This window comes from Hydra viridissima, unplaced genomic scaffold (genome assembly GCF_058129835.1).
Source record: "Hydra viridissima isolate aposymbiotic clone 2 unplaced genomic scaffold, HvirCarnegie_v1 scaffold_8, whole genome shotgun sequence".
Taxonomy (NCBI): Eukaryota; Metazoa; Cnidaria; class Hydrozoa; order Anthoathecata; family Hydridae; genus Hydra; species Hydra viridissima.
This window is the reverse complement of record NW_028324307.1, coordinates 7,650,437-7,671,652: the sequence shown is the minus strand read 5'-3', so window position 1 is coordinate 7,671,652 and position 21,216 is coordinate 7,650,437. Positions and strand designations below refer to the sequence as shown.

Below are 21,216 nucleotides of genomic sequence, written 5' to 3'. Positions count from 1 at the left end.
ATAAAAATACCATAAATTGTCATTTTTTGTTCAAATATGAACCAGCGTGCACAATGACGTCCTAAGGACGTCTGATTTCTCGTCTGTAAGACGTCCTTATTCGGTCTCAGGTGAAAGTCTTGAGGACGTCTTTTTCAGACGTCCTTAAGACGTCTTTTTCAGACGTCCTATAAACGTATTTTTACGTCTGTACATCTAATTAGATGTACATCTACAAGTAGAGTCTGTACATCTATTAATAGATGTACAGACTCTAAGATTACTTATCACCTTTACATAGATTCTAAGAATCTATGTAAAGATGTACAGACGTAAAGACTTTCTCAAGAGAAAGTCTTTAGAAAGTCTTTGATATTTTTCCAAGCCCTTTATTTAACAAATTGCATATAGCAATCGAATTTGATATGATTCTATCTAGTCATAGAGAGACATAGAGAGACATAAAGAATTACAAATTTATAAAGGATTATAAATTAAAAAAATACAACATTTAATTATATTAGAATATAATCATTGTCAATTAATATTGGAGGATTTTCTCTTCAATCGTTCGGAAGAATGTTTTATTATTGTCCCAATAAGTTGCATTGCTTCTGCTTTTGTCACGTTTTTATAAGACTTTAAAACAGCATCTATTAAATAGAATAAGAAAAAATCAACAAAATCAGTGCATCAAAAAAAAAAAAAAAAAAAGCAATTTTTAAACATGAGTTAATTGAATACAATAATAAGCTAAGATACCGGTGATTGCATTACATAGATTTACAAGCTCTTTAAATATTTTCTTTTTCTTCAAACCATTCATGCTGTATTCTGACAAAACATTGTCTGTTGTCAGTCTAAATATGCAAAAATATATTTCACTAGCAGTGCTTAGAAATTTTATATCTTAGATATTTATTAGAAAAATTCAAAATAGGATAAATATTTATCCTATTTTGAACTTTTCGTATATAAATTTTTTTTTAATAAAAACAAAAGAAAACGAAGATCTTTCTTCTGAAAAATATGTATTAGAATTAGCGTCAAAAAAAACTTATGCTGGTAACTTACGTGAGTAGAATATTTTTTATTGCATTAGCTGGATTTTTACCGCCAACTGATGATAAATGTTTTACCTAAAACAAATAGATAAATATGATAAACAATTTAAGACAATTAAAAAAAAAAACTAAGACAATAATATAAAAGAGTAAATAATTATATTCAAGCATACAAAAGTGCTGTATTGAATATCCCCGTCAGCAATTGTTTTTTCTAAAATAATAAGTTCGTCTGAACTTCTACACTGTTTAAAAATTTCTTCTGCATCATTAGAGAAATGTGCAGTTCTATCTATCAACAAGTTCTTTATTTCAGCAAGTTGAAACATTATTTTTCTCTGAAACTCTAAAAAGTAAAAAAACAATAATTTAAATAAAATTTTACTGATATTACAAACCAACAAAAGAAAACATGAAGTGGAAACAAGCAACTTTACCTGCATCTGGTAAAGGATAAATCCTTTTGCAACTACCTGCTAAATCTTTTACAGTTTTGGGCTGCAATGGTCTGCTTGAAGAAGAGGAACCCATAACATTCGGTATGATATTTAATTCTTTAAAAAAACAATATAAAAAGTAAACTTAAAAAAAAACTAGGAACATCCGGTCCCCAAAAGCTACACTTTCCTTGATAGTACACAAAAGCATTTAGTACTAACCAGCAGTATGACTTAGTTTTCTTTTTAATGAGTTTATCGAAGGAATTGGTAGATCGACTATTTCATGCACTAAATATATATATATGAATTTTTATCTTTTCACTACTACTACTAAAAAAAAAAAAAAAAAGTCATTGAATTTTGGAAATTTTTAACCAATTGGGAATTCTGCGTTATGTGTGTATGTGTATATATATATATCTCTCTCTCTCTCTCTCTCTCTCTCTCTATATATATATATATATATATATATATATATATATATATATATATATATATATATATATATATATATATATATATATATATATCTATCTATCTATCTATCTATCTATCTATCTATCTATCTATCTATCTATCTATCTATCTATCTATCTATCTATCTATCTATATATATATATATATATTAGGGCTGTCCAAAAAAAATTTTTTTTTCAGATTTGATTGCATAGTTGTTTATTTTGTGCCATTTGACATAGTAATTAACTGTGCAAAAAATCTTTCCAATCAGATAATGTTTAGGGGGTGCTCAATGACCATAAAGTTTTACGAAAAATGTGAAAAACATGGAAAAAGTAACAAAGTTCCACAAATTTCTAAAACCCGGTTAATTAGATTTTTCAGATTTGATCAGTTTTAATTATCTCTAAATATTAAATTCTGAATACAAATTACAATCCACATCCACTTTAGACTGGTTTATTAGCAGAGAAATTAATGAAATAAAATACTGCAATACGACTAAAGTTCTGCGGTTTTTGTTATATCAGAATTTTTCCAAAATAAAACACTAGGATTTTTGACTCTTTGTCATTGAATAAAATACAAATTATAAACAAAAAAACATATGAGCAATTAACATTTAATTATCGTAATGTTATAGTTCGTGCAATGTTAATGCTAGCGAGGACTATAACTCTTCAGAGTACACTTTCTGGCATCTGGCACTCGCTTTCTGTGATCCTCAACCACCTGAATTAACCTCTGCATTTCAGATTCATTCCTTGTAATCGATTCATTAAACATCGACATTAAAGCCACAGATCGTTCGGCAGCATCATTTACTACTTTCAATGAATATACTAAATTTTTTCCTTCTTGGTATTCTGGGGAATCATTCCAGGTAGCTGGATCGTTGTTGAACAGAAAATCAATATCAACCTTCATTGACCGCAACGCACTTGCTGAAACTGATGTCACCAGCATGTCCAGAGATTTCTTCTCTAGACTTTCAATGTTCTTTAATTTGATCAACCTTTCAGACCAGTTCTCACTGTGAAATTTCATGTTGGAAATCATTTTTCGCTTCTCTTCCGTTTGAAGTTTGTTTGAAAACAAAGCTAGTGGGACCAATTCTGGTGAAAGGTACCACAAATGGTTTTGAAAGTTCTTGACTGCTTCTTCGGAAATCGTTTTATTCACAACTGCAAACTGCTTAAGTTGCTGAAACAGAAACAAGTCATTAACTGGAGCATCGCTGGCATTTGTGCATGATATCCAAGATTTTACATAAACCAGACTAGCAAATAAGCAAAATTCACAGAGATTTTTTTCCTCTTTTGTGGTCAACTTGAACTCTTCACGAAATAAATAAATCTTAAAACAATAACTAACCTTGGCCATCCAGCGAGCCATGTGATAAGCACCAGGGATCTTGAAATGATAATTTTTCTCTTCTTGATCAGGCAGTTTTCCAAGTATTAACAGACAGAGATCCATGATTTCTTTGTAGTCATCCCTTGGCATTTTAACATGCAGGTTTTCTTTGAGGAATGCAATCACTTCATTTTGTAGTTCTTGCACCAGGGGTATTTTCATTCGAATGTCATCCAGAGGTTTAAAATTTCCTTGATTAACTTTGGGCCAATATTGCTGAAATCTCTGGAAAAGAGGTATGTTGGGACCAGATGATGGTCCAAATAGTGATCCAAAAACTCCTGCTACTATGATCTCATGAACATGGTGTCTGCAAGCGAAATATAACAAATTTCTACCTATATGTTTCTCTAGAACTACACATGCACCATTTTTGGAGCCAGTGTTAGAGGCTGTAGTATCAAAACTCATTCCAATAACATCACCAATTATGTCCCAGAAATTAAGCAGATGAATAACTGCTTTTGCTTGGGCTTCTCCAGTTCCAGCTGATAGTTTTGCTATTCCAAGTATTTTGTCAACATTGTGACCTGTCACACCTACAGATAGCCGGTCAACATTTGCTTTAGGGGCTGCAGAATTTGTACGATCTATCATCAGTTTGCCATCCCAGTGGACGATTAATGGTGGTTTGTCCAAATCGCAGAATTCAGTTCGAACAGTGGCTTCAGTATTTGATCGATGATAGGTTCGTTTTCTACGGACTGTAGAACGTGACAATGATCCATCATCGAGGTTCTGTCCACCAGCCCTTGCAATTGCTGCTGCTAGTATAGTAAATTTTGTGTCAGATAGATTAATTCTGTCTAATGTTGATGAAACATCAGGCGAGTCAAGAATTGTATCTAAGATACATTGTCGTTTTGGAGTACTTGCTAAACTTGATTCGGCTGACCCTGAAGAACTTGCTTTACTGACTTGTTGTCTGTAATAAACAGGGATTTCTATCTCAAAATCTCTATCAACCATTTTGTCATTATCAACAGCATCGTTATCGTTGTCATCACTATAACTTTCGTCATGTAAAGGTTCAATAACAGGAACTATTGCACTCGCACCAGATTGTCTTTGCTCTTCTTTTAGCTTTCGTTCTCTCTCTGCTTGTTTCCTTGCTTCATTTCTTTCTTCTAATTTTGAAAGTTCTTTGTCCTCTCCAAACATCACCATTTTTCTCTGACATCTCTGATCCAATAAAAATTCTTTATCTTCTTCAATTCTGATCATGGTTTCAGCATCCTTGTGGGCAATGTCAAAAAGTAGGCCAATGGTGTCTGTAAATGATTTCTCTCTCGATTTCTGAGAATCTGACAATCTGGATTTATTTTTTTTTATTAATTTAAATTCCTGGACTAAAGTTTTCAACTTTAAGACTACATTCGGATGAAATGCTGTCGGAATACGGGCTTTATTCCAAATAACAATCAGTTCATCAACAGTTGTTTTAAGACTTTCAGGCACTGACTTTTTGGTTGAATTAAGATGATAAAAAAATGTTTTTAAAACATCAGATGTTAAGGGAAGAACTTTATCTGGAAGATTTGGCTCTGGTTGTCCAATTAAAAAGATTTTGGTTTGAAGTCGTGTAGAGATAGCAACACGAGATGATGCTGCCATTTCAATGATAACTGAAATATTATGAGAAAATCAAAACTCAATACCATATTATACAAACTTATCATTCAGTTGTTGGTTTATGCAGCTGCAGCAATATATTATAATAATTATTACTAAAGAAATTAAATAAATATTTTCAAATTAGAAATTATTATTATCTGCACTTAATAACAAACAATACACTACCAGACTACCATGCTAGTTTTCTGTAATAGGTTACTAAGGTTAGGTACTATCAAAATATTAATACATTTGTTGTCAAACTGAAATTCCAAATAAAAATAATATTTATACTTGTAAACCTTTTTATTCTGTTTGAACAAATTCTAAATTGAGTTAAATAATAGTATTAAAATTATGAATACAAATTTTAACAAAATGATATAAACACAGTTGTTTTAAACACTAGCAGACATTTTTTAGTCTGGTGCCCTGATGACAGTTAATCTGCTGCACTTTAATTAATCTATATAGCACACAATCAGACAATATTTCAGTGGAAAAAATCTAACTAACCAGGTTCTAGAAATTTTTGGAACTTTGGAACTTTTTACACGTTTTTGACGTTTTTCGTAAAACTTTATGGTCATTGAGCACCCCCTAAACATTATCTGATTGGAAAGATTTTTTCCACAGTCAATTACTATGTCAAATGGCACAAAATAAACAACTATGCATTCAAATCCGAGAAAAAAATTTTTTTCCTGTGTTCACATGAACAGCCCTAATATATATACATTGTTGCACTTTAATTAAAGTATCATGAAAATATTCTTGCACTTAAGTGCAAGAATACTTTCATGAATCCTAATGTACTTTAATAAATCTCAAATGAATAATTCTCACCAGATTTGCTTCTTTTAGTTTTTGACTTTGTTTTGTTTTCCATTGACTTTGTAAAAGGTCTAGGTAGATCAATTTTTTGTTTTATCTTATTTGCTAAATAAAATAAAACAAAATCAGTGAAAAATAGGATAAAGAATATATATCTTTTATTTCAATACTAAATATATAAAAAATAGTTTTGCTGTTAAATGAAAACTGTGACATAAGCAGCATTAAACTGTTTTAAGCTTTATGTTACCTGTTGCTTGACTTATTACAGGCTCAGCATCACTGTCGTGTTCAGTAGTAGACATTTCTACATCTTTGCACCATTCATAGTCATCTAATGATAGTGATAAAATTACAATTGATTTACTATTTTTGAAATTAGCTACATTTATGTTAAACTGTGAAATACCTACAAAGCAATGGCTTTAATTATTCAAAATAATTAGGAAGTCTTATTTACTAGTAAACTATCCTACCTGCAGTGAATTTAACTTTGACTAACTTATATGAAGGCCAGGTTTCATCTAACTCATCCAAGTTCTTAGCACTTCGTTCTACATACGCACCTTCAGGCCAAAATACTGTCATCTTTTATCCAATGACTAGGTACAACAGCATCTACCACTTTTTTGTTTTTCTCCACAAGAGAAACCAAAGAATAAGACATTTTGATTAGAAATCTAAAATATAATGACAATCATATTTCAATATGATAAATTATGAAATAAAAATAAAATAACTCAAAAAGCAATAATTTATTTATATAAATAAAATTAAGAATTACAATTGATTAAAATGAAAAGATAAATGACTTTTTAAATTTATTATTAAATTAAAATGAAGCTTACTTTTCCTAAAAGAACCAATATCTTCAAAACTGAGTGAAAAGATTATTTAAAAATGCATTTTTATACCAGTAAAAAATCAGACAGATAAATTTTAACTATTTGTCAATTACTTTATTATTGTAATTAAAAAATAGATGTTAGATGTAACAGGAAATGATTGTTATACTTAAAAGAAAAATTATACAAAATTTATACAGAAAATGATGCTTGTAGACTTAATTAAAAGCTAAATTAAACAAATTAGTATTTATTGAAAAGCTCTCCATTATTCATTAAAAGCTCACAATTAATCATTAAAAAAATTCAAAATTCTAAAAAAGAAATATGAATTTAAAAAAATTAGCAATTAACATTCTTTCATAAAAACAGCATTAAAGTAATTTGAAAATCATCATGCACTTACTATCAACTATTATTTATTTATACAACATAATATTATATAACAAAAAAAAATAAATTGCAATGAAATTATTTTTTAAACTATGTTGTTGAAAATTATAGAAATATTACATATAACTATTATAAAAGTTATAATAAAACATAATGATAATAAAAATAATAAAAATTAAAAAAATATATATATATTTTTAAAATTACCCATTTTTAACGCAATAATTTATTTAATAAATGTGCACATTTTTTATTTTATACAAGAAAGCAAAGTTAACTTAGGTTCTTTAAAATCATATACATAGTTGGCTTACCACATCACATCATTAAGTAAAGTACATAGAACAACCCCATCATTGACTGGTAGACATGCAACCTTTCTTTTAATATCTACCTTATTTACAGTTTTTCTTTTGCCAATGTTAGACTTACATAAAAAATAAATTCCAACCATCTTTGAATCAAATGGATCAGGAAAGTAATTTCTTAATAGACTCTTGTGGAACATTTTACAAATAAAAGTAGTCATATCTAAAATACTTATAATAAAAACAATTTTTCCGGAATGGAGAAGAAAACAATTGTCTTTTTCATTTGTAGAAATTTTGGTCTTGATATCCTTTGAAAAGTTTATTGAATTATTTATTTCAAACTCATGAATACGTTTCACAACTTGAGATATAGGATTATTTGCTTGACGAATAAACCTTTTTAATGAATTTAAATAATTTTCAAAAGGAAAGCAAGAAATTTGATCTAAATTACATCCAAAGTTTGAAACATCATTATACAGGTGAATAAGACAGTGTACATTATATGAACAAAAAGAATCGCTATACAACTCCCTACTACTTGCAACAAAATAGACCAGTAATTTATGAGCATATTCCAAATGGTCATTTCTGTAATCTTGATTTTCCTCAAGCATAATTCTTATTGCAACAGATAAAGATAAAAAATTAATATAAATTGGTGAACTAACAGTTCCTTTAAGGGCTATTATTCCAGTATATGTCAAGAACTGTCTGAACTCAGTTGCCTTCCATCTTCGTAGATCGCTTAGCCCACGTGGCTGGCGTGCAAATTCTGAAGGCATTTTTCCATAATGCAATAAAATAGTGTCAGAGACTACATTTAACTGATTAGATGATATGCGACAACAACGAGGGCCTTCTTTTAAGTATAGAAGCAATCTTTTAACAACTCCTAAGCAAACTAAATGCATATAGCCCAAACAAAAATCTTTGATGCATTGAACACTGGAGTGGATTAAAGGACTAACAAGTAACTGATGTCCTGTATAAGCTATCTGCTTAAAATCCTGGTCTATCCTTGGTTTGCAGTCAAGATCATGAAAAACTATTCGATTTTCTATATTTACTCCATGAACTTTACATCTTTCACATGCATCATAACCAGTATGACCCTTAATTCCCTTTAAAAACTGACGTGCTGGAGCATCACAAATAAATCCTTTAATATTTACATTAAATTTTTTGCCATTATAGTGTAAACCAAAAACCTCCAAATTACGATACTCATCTAAAAATTCTTTTAAAAATTCCTCACAACTGTCAGGTTTGGAGCTACCACAGTAAAGAGCTACAACAAATGGACCGGCAAGTTGAAAAGATGCAAGAATAGGCCAAAGTTGTGTGTTTGATGATTTGAACAATGGTATACCATCTACGTTAATCAATAGATTGTCTTCAAAGAATTAATATTATGAGATGAAAACTCTTTTAACTTACTTTTTATTGAACTTTTTAAACCTATGTAAAAATAATCACCACCACATTTTTGTTTTAGAGGAACTTTTCTTGGTGTCCTTAATAAGGTTCTTGAATCTTTAGGCAATTCTTTGTGACCATGATTTCTTAATATTAGCAAGATATGATTTGTTGCTGCCATTGTAAGGTGATGTTCACATGCCCAAGATGAAAGTTCAGAGGCCAAGTTATCTTTATTGTGTACATCATCGTTTTCTGAGATATAAATGCTATTTACATCGCTAAAAATGGAAGATGAGGGTGAAACCTCGCCATTTAAATCCAGTCTTCCTTTAACTATTTCAACTTCTTCTTCAACTATTTCAACTTCTTCTTTATCGGATGGTGAATCCAATAAAATGGTCTCTTCACAAGAGTCGTGACAATAATTAAGAACTTCCAACTGGGTTTCATAGTTTCTTCGCCAGAGTCTTAAATAATTTGCGTTAGACATTTCAGATATAAATTTTTATTATCTAAATAGATCATTATTAAAATAAACATTAAACTTATATAAGAATTATTTAACTGAATTAAGTTAATTAACAATAACTAGGTTAATCCAATGATATATTATATATAATAGATGTCTAACTTGCGGGATTTTATTAGACGAAAAGTGAGGCCGCTTTTTTTGTTTACAAATTGAATCCGCCATTTGTAATAAGGGCAAAAACTATATCCGCCATTTGTAATAAGGGCAAAAACTATATCCGACGCACTATGCATCGCTTAGCGGAAATAGGATTTTGTGCATATTTTTTAGTGATTTTTCATATTTAAACTTTTTAAGTTTTTTTTTTTTTGCATTTAGTTTTTAACTCTTTATAAAAAAAAAATTATTTTAAGTTTTTTTAAACTTCTGACATCTTAAGGTTTTTTTTGAGGTTTTAAAAAACTCGCATTTTTGTTAAAATCCATTCAAAGTATATGATAAGTGTTAAATTTCTTTATTATTTTTATGCGAAATTAAAATAATCATGTATTTAATTGAATGTAAAACTAGAAATAGAAAAAAAGGGTTTTGGCATAGCATTTTTTTGCTGATTTTTTGATTTCTTAAACATTGATTGATTTGAGCATGTGGTCACAGAGGTCGCCTCGTTTTTTTTGAATAAAATATAGCTACTGCGAATTGAATTTACTGCCATGCAAAAAAATTGAGGCGACCTCTGTGACCTCATGCTTAAAAATCATTTTTACTATTGTGGATTTTATTCAAAAACCGACTAAATTCTGTGAAGTTAATGAAAATTCCGTAGTTCAACAACTTCCGGTAAGTTTTTATTTGATTCAGTTTTACCTTGCGATGATTTTTATTAACTATCAAAATGGCTACATTCACTCTTCGTCAACTTTTAACACATACATTTCCCCCAAGGCATATATTCTTAAGAAAAAATTTTAAAGCCTGTGCAAAACTTTTGGAGTCTAAGTTTATTGCAATAAATAATGCTGGTTGTATGGTTAGTTTCAAAATTTTTCGAAGACTAGCTTTTGAGTTGATAAAAAACTTTAACAAATGTGGAAAAAAAAGCAGTTTGTTCTTCACTAAATACAAAGATTTTCTGGATAAAAAAATAGAATACAAATCATATGTCTGGTAAGTTTTTTATTAATTCTAAAATAAAATGTTATATATATATATATATATATATATATATATATATATATATATATATATATATATATATATATATATATATATATATATATATATATATATATATAGCTTAGAAGCAGATCCTGAGCAACAGATAAGTAAATATGAGGAGGGACAACTTATTTTAAAAGAGGGTGAAAAGCTGATTCAGCAGGGTAACCTGCTCATCAAGCAGGGTGAACAAAAAATGAAGGAGGGCCAATTAATACTTGAAGGTCTTAGACTGAAGTTAAACAGGTACGTATGTGTGTATATATATATATATATATATATATATATATATATATATATATATATATATATATATATATATATATATATATATATATATGTATGTATGTATGTATATAAAGTTAAAAGTTGTACACACACATTTTATACATGTTTTAGGAGAAATACTGTAACAATGGGAACACCTGAAGCACCAAAACCTAGAAAATCTTTTTTAGAACTTACGAGTAGGATGAAACATAAAAGAACTGATAATCTTCAGGGAAAAGAACTGGAAGAACTTCAACATGCTGTAAAAAGGTTTGCATCTAATCCCTCTACTGCACCCAGGTCTAATTTATATGGTCCAAATTTATCATTGCATACTTTTTGCAATTTGAGACTAACAGACAGAACATGGGCTGAATTTAAAAAAGTTGTTACACAAAATCATCATCTTGTTCCTCCAGGTTTAACCAAGTTAAAAGAATACAAAAAATTGACATATCCAGAGCAGGTGAAATATTCAGAAACTGAAGTAAAATGTAGTCTATTCAATATGATCAAACATTCAGTTTCTAGAGTGTTTGAGTATCTTTTGGAGGATGATGATAATTTTATTAAATTTTTAGCACAGGAGGAACATGATAACATATATGTTATTTGCAAAGTGGGTGGTGATGGTCAGAGTGACCAATCTGAATTTCAGAATGCAGCAACTATGAAGAGAGGTGTGGATGATTCCACTGTGTATAGTATAGTGTTTGTCTTGTTGGAGATTCGAAGTGGAAAAAAGATACTATGGAAAAATTGTAATCCAAATAGTCCAGATGCAACCCATCATCTTATGTTTTGTTTTGCCAAAGAGACTACTAGTTTTATTCAAGAGAAGTTTGAACATTTACAAAATGAAATTTTGTCTTTAGAGAATATTAAGTTTACACTTCATGACAATACTTTTGTTATAAATTCAAGTTTGTCAACTATTTATACCACAATGAATGATGGTAAAACACTTAATGCTGTGGTATCAAAAATGCTTAAAAAAAATATAGCATCTCAGTGCTGTCATGTATGTCAAGCAAGTCCTAAGGAGTTTAATTTGGAAACCATTTGGAATAAAGATAAAGATGTAGACAAGAATATATTGAAACTTGGAATTTGCAGTCTTCATTTGTGGATATGCAGCATGGAGTGGGTTTTCAATACTGCTTGCAAACTTCCAGCAGTGAAACAAGGAAGAAAAATTCCAGCAAAAAACAGCCAAGAATTTATTGAAAACAAAAAAAAATTCCAGCACTTATTCAAAATACAATTAAAAATAAGGGTATCTTTTGCGAGGAAGGGAAGTGGTACATCCAGCACTGGCAATGTTGCACGAAAATTCTTTAATAATCCATCTGTGACTGGAAGAATTCTAAATTTGAATACCACTATGATCAAACTATTTAGGGACCTGCTAATTGATATAAATAGTACAACCGCAAGACCAGATGTGAAAATTTTCAAGCAGAAATCTGAGCGTCTGTTTGGTCTCATTTCTAATGATCAGTTTTTAAAAGCCATTCCAATGTCACAGTCTGTGCATAGAATGGTAGTTCATGGTGTTTCTTTTATTAAATATTTTAAGTATCCAATAGGTTCTTTGTCTGAGAGTGCCATTGAAACCAGGAACAAAGCCAACAAAACTGCACGAGTAGGTCATGCACGATTAACTTCTTTTGCTGAAAATACTAGGGATACAGCTAATTATTTATTTATGACATCTGACATGTACCTATACTGTAAGAAGAACAAAATGCAAGAGGTATAAAAGCTATACTGCAAGAAGATTAAGCTGATAACTGTTCTTAAGGTAAATATTGGAGAAAGCTATGTATATCTTTAAATTTAAATATTTAATGTTATCGTTTAATTTTATTAATGATACATTTTAGGTGCCGGTGGTAGCCAATCTGATATTTCTGAGATCTTTTTACATAATCAAACGGTATGTTTTTTTTATGCTTGCAAAAAAAAAAAAAAAATACTAATTGTTAGAAAAGTTGAAACATAAGAATCCCAAACTTTCATAGTGCAATTCATGAAGGCTTGTTGTAAATATTAAATGTTGCTCCACATAAGGATTGCTGAGATACGTTTAGAGTAAAAATTTTAATTATATTTCAATTGTATCTATTTATTACAGTGAATACAGTTTTTTCTTGAATGTATAATTATTAGAATTAGAATTTGATAGATAATTTCTATAATAAATAGTTTATATCTTAAACTATACTATTTATTAACAAAACTTTTTAAAATTTTAATGTGTGTTGTTAAATAATTTTAAGAAGATAAAGAGTAATGGTTCATATTATAAAAAGAAATCAAGGAAGCATCATTAAACCATGCAGCTGTAGTTGATAAGCAACTTTTAATAAACGGCTATTTTCATAGCCACATATTGTTAAAAACCTAAAAACGGCTATTTTCATAGCCACATATTGTTAAAAACCTATTTTAGCATCAGAACCTCTATTCTGCATTTGAGGGGAGTGGAACTACTGGAGTATTTATTTTACTTTTATTTATAATAAAATACTTATGTTATTTCTTTTTTATTTAACATGAAAAAATAAGTTGGAGACTAAAAATGCCTGTAAACCCCTAAAAAAGATAAACTGATATATCAGACTTAAATAGAGACTTAAAACTGATATACCAGTTTTAAATATCAAAAACTATCGGTTTTATATCTTTTTAATCAAAAATCGAATTAGTCCGGATAAACCAACTAAAAAACCGGAATAAAGCCGGTTTTAAAAAAGACCGGACTTTTTTTTATAAATATATATAAAAACAAACAATTTCTCATAATTGATGCTTTGTTCAAAAAATTACTTCAAAATGTTAAACAGTTCTCTAGTTATAAGGCTATTTCCTTTTTTTCTATCAGCGCGACGCATAGTGCGACGTGCGAAATAAAAGTTAAAAATGCACGTTTTTGCCCGAATTAGAAATGGCTCCCACGGCTTCACATTTCGGATCGAAGTTAGACATCTAGTATATATAATATATCATTGGGTTAATCAAGTTTTAAAATACTCCGAAAAACGTAAAAAATTAGAAAATGACTTAAAACGATAAATAACCCCCAAAAAAACGAAAATTAAATAACGACCAGCTCGAGCGTAGGGACCCGAGACCCGAACTCGGATCCGGGTAGTTGTTTAGGGTATTACCCGAATTTAAATATTCGGGTAATTACCCGAAGTTATAAATTACCCGTTTCTTTTTAAATCGGGTAATACCCGATTGTTTTTAACACCCGATACTTGATACCCGTAGAATACCCGTAGAAAATACCCTTAGAATTACCCGAAGAAGCAAAAATACACAAAAGAGTTCAACTCCATTCGCTTATCACATTGAATTACAAATAACAAAAAAAATTTGAAATATGAATATTTGTACTGAAGGAGTTCAAATGTTTTTAAAAATATAAAAACATATTTATACATTATGGCTGAAAATAGGCATAAAGAAAATGGAAATATGAAAATAAAATTTATATACATTCATTACATACATACATACATACATACATACATACACACATACATACATAGTTGCACAAACAGCTGGACGTGTATTCAAACAGCAAAAAAATTTATTTAATCATGAGTATTTTAAATCCTTCATAAATATATATATATATATATATATATATATATATATATATATATATATATATATATATATATTATGGGAAGGATTTAAAATATTCATAATTAAGTTAATAAAAAGAATGCCTTAAAGTAGTCATAAAAAAGTTTAAAAAAAAATATAAAGCTATTTTACATATTTTGTTTTGAAAAAAAGAACGAGATATCCGATTTTATTACCCGACTAGTGCGTTGTTCCGAAATACGGGTAGTTCCGATGACCGGGTAACAAAAGCGGGTAGCGTATTAAATAAAAAAAAAAAAATTTTTACTTACTTTTTATATTTAAAAGGTGATAGCACAATGTTTAAAAAAAAGCTGTGAAGAATTGAGTATTAATTCCACCTATTCCATATAAGTATCAATTTTTAGCTAATTAAAAAAAATTAATACTTACATGGAGTATTAGTTCCACCCACTCCATGTAAGTATTAACTTTAAATTAGTTAAAAATTAATACTTACACGGACTGGTAGGAACTAACAAATAGAAATAAATGTGATATTAAAAGAATTGAAATAAAGTTAAATTTAAAAAAGCACAGTAAAAAAAAAATGATAAAATAAAAAATGAACGAAAGAACCCGATCGCGCGAAAATTTCGGTTCGAGGATCGGGTAAGTTTATAACCTGATTTCGGGTAATTTTATTAGCCGAATTATCGGGTAATTTTATTACCCGATTTTCGGGTACTTCTACGGGTAATTTTATCACCCGATTTTCGGGTAAAGAAATCGGGTAATAAAATTACCCGTTAATCGGGTACTTCTACGGGTAATAGTCGGGTAGCTTATACCGGGTAATACCCGACCCGAAGACTTGGATATCGGGTAACTAAAGTTATTAAAATTACCCGTCTACGGGTACCCGCGGGTATTCGCTCCCTACTCGAGCGGACATCTTTAATTAACTGAGTTAGCGCATTAATACGCATTAATGCGCTAACCCAGTTACGTGTAAATTTACACCCAGCGTGCACAATGACGTCCTTCGGACGTCTATAAGACGTCCGATTTCTTGTCTGTAAGACGTCCTTATTCGGTCTCAGGTGAAAGTCTTGAGGACGTCTTTTTCAGACGTCTCTTTCAGACGTCTTGAAGACGTCTAATTAGATGTACATCTATTAGTAGAGTCTGTACATCTATTAATAGATGTACAGGCTTTAAGATTACTTATCACCTTTACATAGATTCTAAGAATCTACGTAAAGATGTACAGACGTAAAGACTTTCTCAAGAGAAAGTCTTTAGAAATACTGATATTTTTCCAAGTCTTTTATTTAATTTGATATGATTCTATCTAGTCAAAGAGATCCAAAACCTTTTATTTAATTTGATATGATTCTATCTAGTCATAGAGAGACATAGAGAGATATAAAGAATTAAAAATTTATAAAGGATTATAAATTTAAAAAATACAACATTTAATTATATAGAATATAATAATTGTCAATTAATATTGGAGGATTTTCTCTTCAATTGTTCGGAAGAATGTTTTATTATTGTCCCTTCTGCTTTTGTCACGTTTTTATAAGACTTTAAAACAGCATCTATTAAACAGAATAAGAAAAAATTTATCAACAAAATCAGTGCATCAAAAAAAAAAAAAAAAAAAAAATTTAATCATGAGTTAATTGAATACAATAATAAGCTAAGATCGATACCGGTGATTGCATTACATAGATTTACAAGCTCTTTAAATATTTTCATTTTCTTTAAACCATTCATGCTGTATTCTGACAAAACATTGTCTATTGTCAGTCTAAATATGCAAAAATATATTTCACTAGCAGTGCTTAGAAATTTTATATCTTAGATATTCATTAGAAAAATTCAAAATAGGGTAAATATTTATCCAATTTTGAATTTTTCTAATATAAATTTTTTTTTTAATATAAAAACAAAAGAAAACAATGATCTATCTTCTGAAAAATATGTATTAGAATTAGCGTCAAAAAAAAACTTATGCTGGTAACTTACGTGAGTAGAATATTTTTTATTGCATTAGCTGGATTTTTACCGCCAACTGATGATAACTGTTTTACCTAAAACAAATAGATAATTTGATAAACAATTATTAAAAAAGTCAATTAAAAAAAAACAACTATGACAATAACCTAAAGGAGTAAATAATTATATTCAAGCATACAAAAGTACTGTATTGAATATCCCCGTCAGCAATTGTTTTTTCTAAAATGATAAGTTCGTCTGAACATTTACACTGTTTAAAAATTTCTTCTGCATCATCAGAGAAATGTGCAGTTCTATCTATCAACAAGTTCTTTATTTCAGCAAGTTGAAACATAACTTTTTTCTGAATCTCTAAAAAGTAAAAAAACAATAATTTAAATAAAATTTTACTGATATTACAAACCAACAAAAGAAAACATGAAATGGAAACAAGCAACTTTACCTGCATCTGGTAAAGGATAAATCCTTTTGCAACTACTTGCTAAATCTTTTGCAGTTTCAGGCTGCAATGGTCTGCTTGAAGAAGAGGAATCCATAACATTCAGTATGATATTTAATTCTTTAAAAAAACAATATAAAAAGTAAACTTAAAAAAAAACTAGGGACATCAGGTCCCCAAGAGCTACACTTTCCTTGATAGTACACAAAAGCATATAGTACTAACCAGCAGTATGACTTAGTTTTCTTTTCAATGAGTTTATTGAAGGAATTGGTAGATCAACTATTTCATGCACTATATATATATATATATATATATATATATATATATATATATATATATATATATATATATATATATATATATATATATATATATATATATATATAGGCCTATATATTATTTATTCATACATACATAACTTAGACTCTTTAAAATCATATACATAGTTGGCTTACCACATCACATCGTTAAGTAAAGTACATAGAACAACCCCATAGACTCTTGTGGAACATTTAGACTCTTGTGGAACATTTTACAAATAAAAGTAGTCATATCTAAAATACTTATTACAAAAACAATTTCTCCGGAATGAATTTTGGTCTTGATATCCTTTGAAAGATTTATTGAATTATTTATTTCAAACTCATGATTACGTTTCACAACTTGAGATATAGGATTATTTACTTGACGAATAAACCTTTTTAACGAATTTAAATGATTTTCAAAAGGAAAGCAAGAAATTTGATCTAAATTACATCCAAAGTTTCAAACATCGTTATGCAAGTGAATAAGACAGTGTACATTATATGAACAAAAAGAATCACTATACAACTCCCTACTACTTGCAACAAAATAGACCAGTAATTTATGAGCATATTCCAAATGGTCATTTCTGAAATTTTGATTTTCGTTTTTTTGGGGATAAATAACCCCCAAAAAAACGAAAATTAAATAACGAGCAGCTCGAGCGGACATTTTTAATTAACTGAGTTAGCGCCAATGATATATTAAGAATAACCATAGTCATAGTATTTAAATAGTCTGGAAACGCGGGCCGTTTTCTCATAACACTTAAGTTCCTTTCAATACTAGTGCTCAGACTACTTTAGAGTGCATCAAATTGTAAACATAGTACTTAGCTGCTACTTAATTTCATTTACTCTGTGATAAATATTGAAAATGCCAGGAGCCAATTGCGCTATATTTGGTTGTTCAGTATCAAGAAATCATGTTGGATTGTCTATATTTCGTATTCCAACAAAAGATGACGAATATAGTGCAAACTGGAGACAGAAGTTAATAAGTGTAATTACACATGACAGAGTGATTGACAAAGGATTAAAAGCTCAAATCGAAAAAAGAAATCTTTATATTTGTGAACGTCATTACACAAAGGATCAACTTCTTCGTCGTGAGTAAATTGGAGTATTTTATATATTCAATATATCTGCTGCTTCAAGAAATTGGTTTGTATATGCCATATAATTATAATATATGGAAGCATTTCATTGACTGTATAATTAGATGGATGACTTCAGATATAATACGTTATCTTCAAAATATATTTATTTGAAATGTTAGCTAATAGAGCCTAATAAACTTTATATTTTATATAAAGTTTACTTAGCTGGATTAGTTGACAAATATTATATCAGTATTAACATTGTGTTGGTATCTATACTGGAAACAAGAAAATTCAGGTACATTTTTATAATTTTAGATGATTTAAAAACTACACTTATTCCTGGATCAATACCAAAAATAAATTTACCACAAAAAAGTTTTTCTATTTCAAGGTAAAATAAAATTATTTTGAAAAATAATAAAGAATATATATATATATATATATATATATATATATATATATATATATATATATATATATATATATATATGAAAATAGTTTTTTGTTTATACTGTTGTATAATTGCAAATAAACTACTTGAATTGATAATTTTATTTTAGCACAACTTCTCGTAAATCTGCAGAAATCATAGTTGATAAGAAATCCAATTTAAATACTCAACCAAACTCAATCCAGGAATGTTACAAACCAATGGAAGAATTTACTAAGCGTATAGTACATCTTAATCTTCCTTCTGGTTGGAATATAAATAATAATATTTCTCACGTTCATATTTTTGAAAAAGATGAAATTCATGCAGTTACAAAAACAGACATTTATTGATGCTTCTTTAACATTTATACTTCGCATTTATGCCTGGCGTTTACCATCAACCCATGAAGTTTATAAAAGTTATGACAGTTCAATGAAAAATATCACTTTGTCAAACTTGATCAAAGTTATTTCAAGTTATAGTATTTGTCTAGGAGTCTCACTCGATGAAGCAAAAAAGTCTGCCATCAAACATTGTGTCCCTAAAATATATAATCAAACAGAATTTAACTTTCATGGTACTTATCAAACTGAGTATTTCAGATCAAGTACATGTTCAGTTTTGAGCAAACTGAAATGTTGTGATAACTGTATTATAAATGAAAAAACTTTAATTTCTAAGTCTTCCAAATCATCAAAAAGAAAGCACAGTGTAGCGAAAAAGCCTGCTAAACTTAATGCACCAATATCATTGACTTCTCCAGATCGCCTAAAGTTAACAATTCAAAACTATAGAATTGAAAATAAGGAGTTGAAAGAAAAAATCATTGATTTACAAAATTCAATTTCAAAATCTGCCCTGACTATCAGTTCAAGTTTAAGTGATGATTTAATATCAATTATGTCAAATGCAGATCAAAACAAAATCTCACCTTTTATGAAGCTATTTTGGGAGGAGCAGCAAAAATATTTGAGGTTATCTCCAACTAATGTAAGATATCATCCTATAATAATTCGATACTGTCTTTCACTGGCATCAAAGTCTGCTGCAATGTATGATGATATACGTTACAATGAGAAATCAGGAACAGGTTTTCTTGTCCTTCCAAGTCGTCGTCGCTTACGTGATTATAAAAATTACATTAAACCTAAACGTGGATTCAATAAGGAAATAATTGATGAATTAAAAGAAAAAACCAAAGATTTTTCGGAGCAAGAAAAATTTATTGTCATTCTAATGGATGAAATGAAAATTCAGGAAAACTTAGTTTGGGACAAGCACACTGGGGAGATTGTGGGTTATGTTGATCTTGGTGATGCTGATGTTAACATAGCAACTTTGCCAAAAGTAGATGATTTTGCTACCCATGTTTTAGTATTTCTTGTTCGTAGTATTGTCAATCCTTTTAAATTTAGTTTAGCTAACTTTGCAACAACTGGAGCCACCGCTTGTCAAATTTTTCCATTGCTTTGGAAAGCAATTGGAATTTGTGAATTAAATTCCTTAAAAGTTATTGCTGTAACTTGTGATGGAGCTTCTGCAAATCGCAAGTTGTTTAAAATGCATTTTACCATGACACGTAATGATGATATGAATCCGCATGTTGATGTCACATATAGAACCCTTAACTATTTTAGTTCAGAAAAACGATTTATTTATTTTATATCTGACCCACCACATTTAATTAAGACAGTTCGTAACTGTTTATCTAACTCAAAAAATGCAGAAGGAACAAGATATATGTGGAATGGTGGTATGTTCATATTGTGGAATCATATTGCTGATATATTTTATGAGGACAGAGAATGTGGCTTACATATTTTGCCTAAACTCACTTTTGAACATATAAAATTGACGCCATATTCAATAATGAATGTTAAACTTGCTGCTCAAGTGCTAAGTTCTACTGTATCAAAAGTTTTATTACATTACGGACCACCTGAAGCTGAAGGCACTGCTAAGTTTTGTGCCTTAATGGATAGCTTCTTTGATATAATGAATATAAGAAGTTTAAATGGTCATAAATTTGATCTAAAACCAAATCTAGCTCCATTCTCATCATTAAATGATGATAGGTTTTTTTGGTTACAAAGTGTTTTTTTGCAATACTTTAAAGATTGGTTAAAATCTATTGAAGAGCATCCTGGAGATATTTCAAAAATTTCAAAATCAAAGATGTTCATTGCCCATCAAACATATGAAGGTTTGAAGATTACAGTTCATTCAATTATAGAATCTGTTCAGTTTTTACTGCAGCAAAATGTAAAATATGTTTTAACTGAACGCTTTTGTCAGGATCCAATTGAAAATTATTTTGGACGCCAACGATCACTTGGATCACGAAAAGATAATCCATCTGTTAATGACTTTGGTTACAATGATAACATGATAAGAAATCAGAAAGTATTTCTTCCTGTAACTGGAAATGTAATTAGCTATACAGATAATACGAGTGATAGTATTAAATCATGTTAAAAAAAAATTTAAACCAAGTAAAAACTGTATTAAACATAAGATAATATTTTTTGATGAGTTCAATTATTAATATTTTTCACTTAAAATTTAACATATATA

The 21,216-nt window shown here is 29.1% G+C and overlaps 4 protein-coding genes and 2 pseudogenes across 6 annotated transcripts; 2 read left to right on the top strand and 4 right to left on the bottom strand.

Moving 5' to 3' along the window:
• Positions 1-1,517: 1,517 nt before the first annotated feature.
• LOC149884826 (uncharacterized) lies at positions 1,518-8,617 on the bottom strand. Of its 2 annotated transcripts, none has more exons than XR_016454945.1 (3): positions 7,359-8,617; positions 1,703-1,771; positions 1,518-1,597 (listed from the first exon to the last, which is right to left on the bottom strand). XR_016454945.1 is itself a non-coding variant. In XM_090095789.1 (3 exons), the coding sequence occupies exons 1-3, from the start codon at positions 8,267-8,269 to the stop codon at positions 6,479-6,481; spliced, it is 948 nt and encodes a 315-aa protein (XP_089951915.1). In that variant the 5' UTR covers positions 8,270-8,612; the 3' UTR covers positions 6,368-6,478. The 2 variants fall into 2 exon arrangements, 1 of the variants encoding a protein (XP_089951915.1); XM_090095789.1 differs by lacking the exons at positions 1,518-1,597; positions 1,703-1,771 and adding exons at positions 6,368-6,486; positions 6,655-6,683 and having other exon boundaries at positions 7,359-8,612.
• On the bottom strand, positions 2,526-6,473 carry LOC149884827 (uncharacterized; annotated as a pseudogene). Its single transcript, XR_016454944.1, has 5 exons — positions 6,283-6,473; positions 6,057-6,140; positions 5,819-5,911; positions 3,317-4,983; positions 2,526-3,145 (listed from the first exon to the last, which is right to left on the bottom strand). The product of XR_016454944.1 is annotated as an uncharacterized LOC149884827 (transcript).
• A 122-nt stretch (positions 8,618-8,739) lies between the features above and the next one.
• On the bottom strand, positions 8,740-9,267 carry LOC149884825 (uncharacterized). The gene has a single exon (XM_090095809.1). The coding sequence runs from the start codon at positions 9,265-9,267 to the stop codon at positions 8,740-8,742; it is 528 nt and encodes a 175-aa protein (XP_089951935.1).
• A 697-nt stretch (positions 9,268-9,964) lies between these two features.
• Positions 9,965-12,892, top strand: LOC149884824 (uncharacterized). Its single transcript, XM_090095794.1, has 4 exons — positions 9,965-10,416; positions 10,546-10,713; positions 10,867-12,541; positions 12,624-12,892. The coding sequence occupies exons 1-3, from the start codon at positions 10,145-10,147 to the stop codon at positions 12,497-12,499; spliced, it is 2,073 nt and encodes a 690-aa protein (XP_089951920.1). The 5' UTR covers positions 9,965-10,144; the 3' UTR covers positions 12,500-12,541; positions 12,624-12,892.
• A 2,922-nt stretch (positions 12,893-15,814) lies between these two features.
• LOC149884823 (uncharacterized) lies at positions 15,815-17,099 on the bottom strand (the record flags this gene model as incomplete). The annotated part of the gene is made up of 6 exons (XM_090094569.1): positions 15,815-15,941; positions 16,056-16,153; positions 16,372-16,436; positions 16,541-16,713; positions 16,805-16,921; positions 17,027-17,099. Coding segments are annotated over 6 exons (627 nt in total), but the record flags the coding sequence as incomplete, so codon positions are not given.
• Positions 17,100-17,860: 761 nt separating this feature from the next.
• LOC149884822 (uncharacterized) lies at positions 17,861-21,216 on the top strand (annotated as a pseudogene).